Source organism: Haplochromis burtoni, unplaced genomic scaffold (genome assembly GCF_018398535.1).
Source record: "Haplochromis burtoni strain Fernald_Lab_line unplaced genomic scaffold, NCSU_Asbu1 Contig_31, whole genome shotgun sequence".
Classification (NCBI taxonomy): domain Eukaryota; kingdom Metazoa; phylum Chordata; class Actinopteri; order Cichliformes; family Cichlidae; genus Haplochromis; species Haplochromis burtoni.
The window spans coordinates 350,172-355,428 of record NW_024582392.1 but is presented as its reverse complement, the minus strand read 5'-3'; the positions used below and the strand labels follow the sequence as shown (position 1 = coordinate 355,428).

Sequence of the window (5,257 nt, the reverse complement as noted above, 5' to 3'; positions counted from 1 at the left end):
TTACTCCCTTCTGACTTCAGTCATCAACAACGTATTTTTACCCAGAGATCTGCTGCTCACTAGAAATTTTCTCTTCTTCAGACCACCTTCTGTAAACCCCAGAGATGGCTGTGTAGGAAAATCCCAGTTGGTCAGCAGCTTCTGAAACACTAACACCAACAACCATCCCATGTTCAAAGACACTTAAATCATCTTTCTGCTCAATTTTGATGTTCAATTTGGATAATAAACCTAAGATGTTTGTGCAATGTGATTGGCTGATTTGATATTTCCATTGATAAGTAGTTGAACAAGTGTACCTAATTAAGTCTTGATATACACAGCACTGGCTCTAGCTATTATCAGTAAACAAATGTTGGTCCAAACACACATTTGGCTTTAGCGCTAATTAGTCTTAGTTTTGCATTTAAATGCTACAAACACTGGCATTATGCAGTCATACATCTATGTATAATTTATAGTACACATAGTGTATTATTATTTCTTATAGCTTGAGACTTAACTTCAGTCTACTGTAAAGTGTTTTAATCAGTGTAGCTACGTCCTTTTTAATTACATAATTGCTTGTTCTTGTTGTGAAAATTTGGGCCTAAAGAAATGATCTTTACAGCTGTTTTCTTCTCTTGGTCACTCCCTGGGTGATTAAAATTGCTCTCAAATGACATATTTCACAAAAGAAACACACACAACACCAGTTGTTATATTAATATATGTTTTATTCTTCTCTATTTTTTATTATCATTATGTTTTATTTTCATATTTGCAAATCTTACAGGTCCTTTGTGCATGGACCTTTCATCACGGCACACACATTGGCACAACAAGATTGGTCAGAAATAGATAAATTCTAATCACACTTTAATAGCACACAATTTCATGACTTTTGCAAGGACTCGGGAAAGACATAGTATAACAATAACAAATTTGATCTTTTTTTTCTGTACTGAAATCATAATTTTAAAAGTAGGATGTGCCAAAAGAAAACATAATAGTAACATGGACATTCTTAAATTCTCAAATGAACAAAGCATAAATAAACAAAAAGGAAAATTAAAAACATGAGATCTAACCATAAGATGTACAGCAGTTGAATAGAGCTCTGATGAATGTGATGAGTTTTGCCATAAAAGTGCCTCTAAAGCACAACACTTCCCCTAACATGAAATAAAATAATCTCTGTCTTTAAATAAGAAACTGCTGACAATATAAAAATACATGGCATTGTACTGTAGTTCATTAAATAAACCAACAATTCATATATAAAATATTATATTGACGTGTATAAAAATATGCCTTACAACTTTTTGAAAAGGGTAACAGCCGTAAGCTTTTTGTCTGCCACTTCAGAACACACAGTCGACCACAAAAATCCAACATATGTACAAACAATCAACCAATAAGCAGTCAGAACGCTATTTTGACAAAGAAAGTGAACAGAAGCTTCCAGGATCATATTAGTATGACTTTTTTTTTTCTCTCTGACTTGACATATATATATAAGATACTGTGAGATTCAAGCAGTACTTGATGGAAATACTAAAAAAAAAATAAATTAATAGAAAAGAAATATTCTGTCAATTATAAGTATGTTGATGTCAGTGTATCTTTGGAGAGAGGGAGAGAGGACGGTGAGGGAGACACTTTTTTTTCGAACGTTTGTGTCACATCACCTGCGTAACAGTATTTCAGCCCACTGAGATCAGAACAAACACAGGCAGTGTCAGCTATCCTAAAGTGAAAAGGGAAAATAAAAATCTACCAGAAAGCCAGGACAAGAGCCAGGGAATATAGAGATCATTCGGAGAGATACAGCTTGGATCACTGAGGCAGTTCACGGAGCAATAATGTGAGCATGCAGCGCGCCACCACACGACGCAGAGGACATTGCTGCAACTGTTGAACATTCAGGCAGATGTTACTGTTGCTACTGCTGGACTGTGAGAGTGTGTTTGTCTTGCTTATAGAGAGGACATTAACTGGTGTGTATTTTCCATAGGAAGTGGTTTATCCCTGCTCCCTCCTGTCCAGGCAGTGTCTAGCACAAGCTAAAGCCACCCCCTCTCCCCGTGCTCCTGCTCCTCCACCTCCTCCTCGCCCTCCTCCTTCTCCACCTCCTCCAGGCTGAGAGCAACCAGGCGGACTTGTCCCTCACTCGCCATCGCATGGTATGGTACCATCTTCGCTGGCACGTGAAGGCACGGGCGTGCCGAGCTCGTCTACGCACCAGCAGTGGCCACGCTGCATGCCCTTGGAGGAGCGGCACTGTGTGAAATTAAAGGAAAGTGAGGGAGATTTTTATAGGGAAAGAGCGCCGAGATAGAGGGTAGGAAAGGTGGTGAGGGAGGCAGAGAGAGAAAATGATATGTCATCATAGCGCAGTAGTGATTCTCTGAGCCCACAGCTGAGAGGCTCAGAGAGAGGTGTCAGTTATTCTCAGCCCCTGTGGTCACACACTAATCTGTGGATGCACTGAACAGAAAGCTGCAGTGGAGTGCAGCTCTGACACATGTACAGTAACACCAAGTCAGTGCAGCAACGAGACATTTTCCCATCACATAAGCTCAACAAAGTTCCACTGTCATGCCTCACGATAGCTCTACTGATAATGCTCTACCTGCTTTTTCCTGTAGAAGCCACGAGTGTCACAGTTGGGTATATAGATGTCGCGGTCAGACTGGAAGATTGTCAGCTCAAGACCCCTCAGGACGCTATTGAGCAGCTTGCGACAGGGTGCCTGAAAACAGCAACGCAGAGTGTGACTTCAAACACCGCCAGAGGCAAACAGAGAGAACCTGCCTTAATATGAAGAGTGGCAGTGGCAAGCTGCTATCCCCCCTCAGGTGATTGTGTTGGCAGAAATCCTCTTTGCAGAACACATGTCGATGTGAATCACTAAGGATTAGCTACGGTGATGCAGCATTCCGGCCAGAAGCAGAGAAAATGCACATTTCTATATATGTAGATCAGATGTCACATATTGTATATCATTATATAACCATATTGTTATCCAATGCTTTTGATTTTCAGGTCACTGAATGGTTTGAAGTGACTCTGCGTTTTTGTGTCACTTTGAGAAATTGAACTGTGCAATAGCCACCTAAATATGACCATTTAGGTGGCTATCGCATTCTACTTATAGCATCCATACTGGCTCAGACACTGCACAGCAAACCAGCTCACTAACTGAGAAATCTGTAGCGGCAGCGGCCGGCTCGAAACTTTCCTGATTCACATCATGCTCAATTAGTTCTGCCGCATAGCAGCACACACATCATGCACCATAATGCATGGCTTCAGAGCAGTGTGTGCGTGTGTGTGTGTGTACATGCCACTGCAACACCCCAAACGACAGAGGATCTATGGGAAGAACTGTGTAGATGCAGCTCAACATACAGCCATAACAGGGTTAGAAATGTCAGATTTTTAATGATTTAGGTGAAGATGGAGTAGCTTATCTCACAATAAGAGGATGAACTTACTTTTTCAATGTCACCACTGTGTGAAGGATGTGGACCTGAGAGGAAATGACACGCCGACATGAGAACATTGAAGCATGATACCGGTAAAACAGCACCCATTGTCAGATCATACACTATATACTTAAAATAATGCACTCACACTTTGTGATATAGCTTTGCTTCTTTTAGCGTAGTACATTAATGAACCTTCAGTAAGAGGACATGCATGTGTGCTGGCCATTTAATGAGAGACCTAATTTCTGTCAGTACGGCTCCTTTTCAGATAGTTAATCGCAGTATCTCAGTTTGAACAGTAGATGGAGATCACTGCAATAAAAAGCAGCTTGATCAGAATGTAGGTGACACTGTTACAGTTTTCACATTCATTCTAAATTCTCTACAGAGAAGCCGGCTTGTTGGACAGATCATTGTCATGCACCCTGTCACTGAAATGGATGGTAACAATAACACTTCATGGGTGCATATCTTCACTTACAGATCCCCCAAAATTGAAGAAAGCTCACACAAGGTGTAGTTTTCTCTTTGTTAATGTGATTGTGGTGATTTTCCACCATAAAAGGAACTGACATTTTCATCAACAGCGAAGCCAGAGGTGCTGCGGAACAGATGCCAGAGGTCTGCAAATTCATTAGTGGTGCACAAAATGCAACCAGGCTTAAATGCCACATACTAATTGTCCCTTCTTGTGCTGGTAAGTGACACAGCATCACATGCAATTTATAGCAATACTGGGGGAGGCACACTGTATATACACTAATGTGTGGCTGTCGCCATATATCCCCTTCAAATCAAGCCTATATGCAGTTGCCGTGCAAGCCCCTGTTTGCATCTGTAGGTGCGTGCCTATGTGATTTCATGCACGTGTGTGTGTAAATACAGTATCTTACCTGTGGGGTGGGGCCTCTCGGTGGGACTAGTCTTGCTGTACTTGGCGCAAATGCCCCTTCCCTGCAACAGAGCCTGGAGGGGGCTGTGCTCCCTTGGTGGGGGAACACAACGGAGCCCCTTGGCACAGGTCAGGGTGTACACACCACAGGGCTCTCCTTGGGCCAGCACTGACGTGCTGCCAGCAGCATTATGGTCCCTGGGGGGCCGACCTGCCCCCAGTGGATCCTTGCAGGAAGGGCAGACCTTGAAGGGGCCCAAGCGGTTCGCCCCGGTCCATGATCCGCAGTGAGCAATGAGCAACAATACAACGGTTGTTAAGTTAGAAAGGATAGGCATTTTCTGTCCAGGTCTCAGGTTCTCCACACTGTCACTCTCTGTCAGTTAAATGTAGCTGATGCTATTTCTGGATGTATATCTCTCTCTCACTCTTACTCTCTTTCCCTTTCTCTCCTCTTTCCTCAGTCTTCCTCCCGCTTCTATACAGTAGCTCTCCTTGGTGCTTTGCCGGTCGAGAGTCCCCTGCAGTGCCAGATGAGACAAATGGAGATCGTGAGAGACACGGCAAAGCACCAGCTTTTAAAGATCTGAAAGGCGGTGATAGAGAGAGAGAGTGAGAGAGAGAGAGAGCACAGTTATGACACCTTCAGGGGCTGGGACTCAGAGAGAGAGAGGGAGAAAGAGAGAGAGAGAGGGAGGTGGCAGGGAGGGAGACAGAGCAAGTGGGGGGTGGATTATGTTCCTTTCAGAAATTATCAAAATCTCCCCACCCTTTCCTGGTATATACGAACACATTCATCTAGTCCTTCTTCTTCCACTTATGTTCAACATCACCCATGCATAAACAGTAGAAGTCACGTTCAGCCATTTGCACTTTTTCCAATGTCAGAGAC

At 42.9% G+C, this 5,257-nt stretch overlaps 1 protein-coding gene across 1 annotated transcript; it reads right to left on the bottom strand.

The window, feature by feature from the left end:
- Positions 1–698: 698 nt before the first annotated feature.
- igfbp6b (insulin-like growth factor binding protein 6b) lies at positions 699–4,984 on the bottom strand. Its single transcript, XM_005918737.2, has 4 exons — positions 4,367–4,984; positions 3,480–3,514; positions 2,615–2,734; positions 699–2,262 (listed from the first exon to the last, which is right to left on the bottom strand). The coding sequence occupies exons 1-4, from the start codon at positions 4,701–4,703 to the stop codon at positions 2,149–2,151; spliced, it is 606 nt and encodes a 201-aa protein (XP_005918799.1). The 5' UTR covers positions 4,704–4,984; the 3' UTR covers positions 699–2,148.
- Between the last annotated feature and the right edge of the window lie 273 nt (positions 4,985–5,257).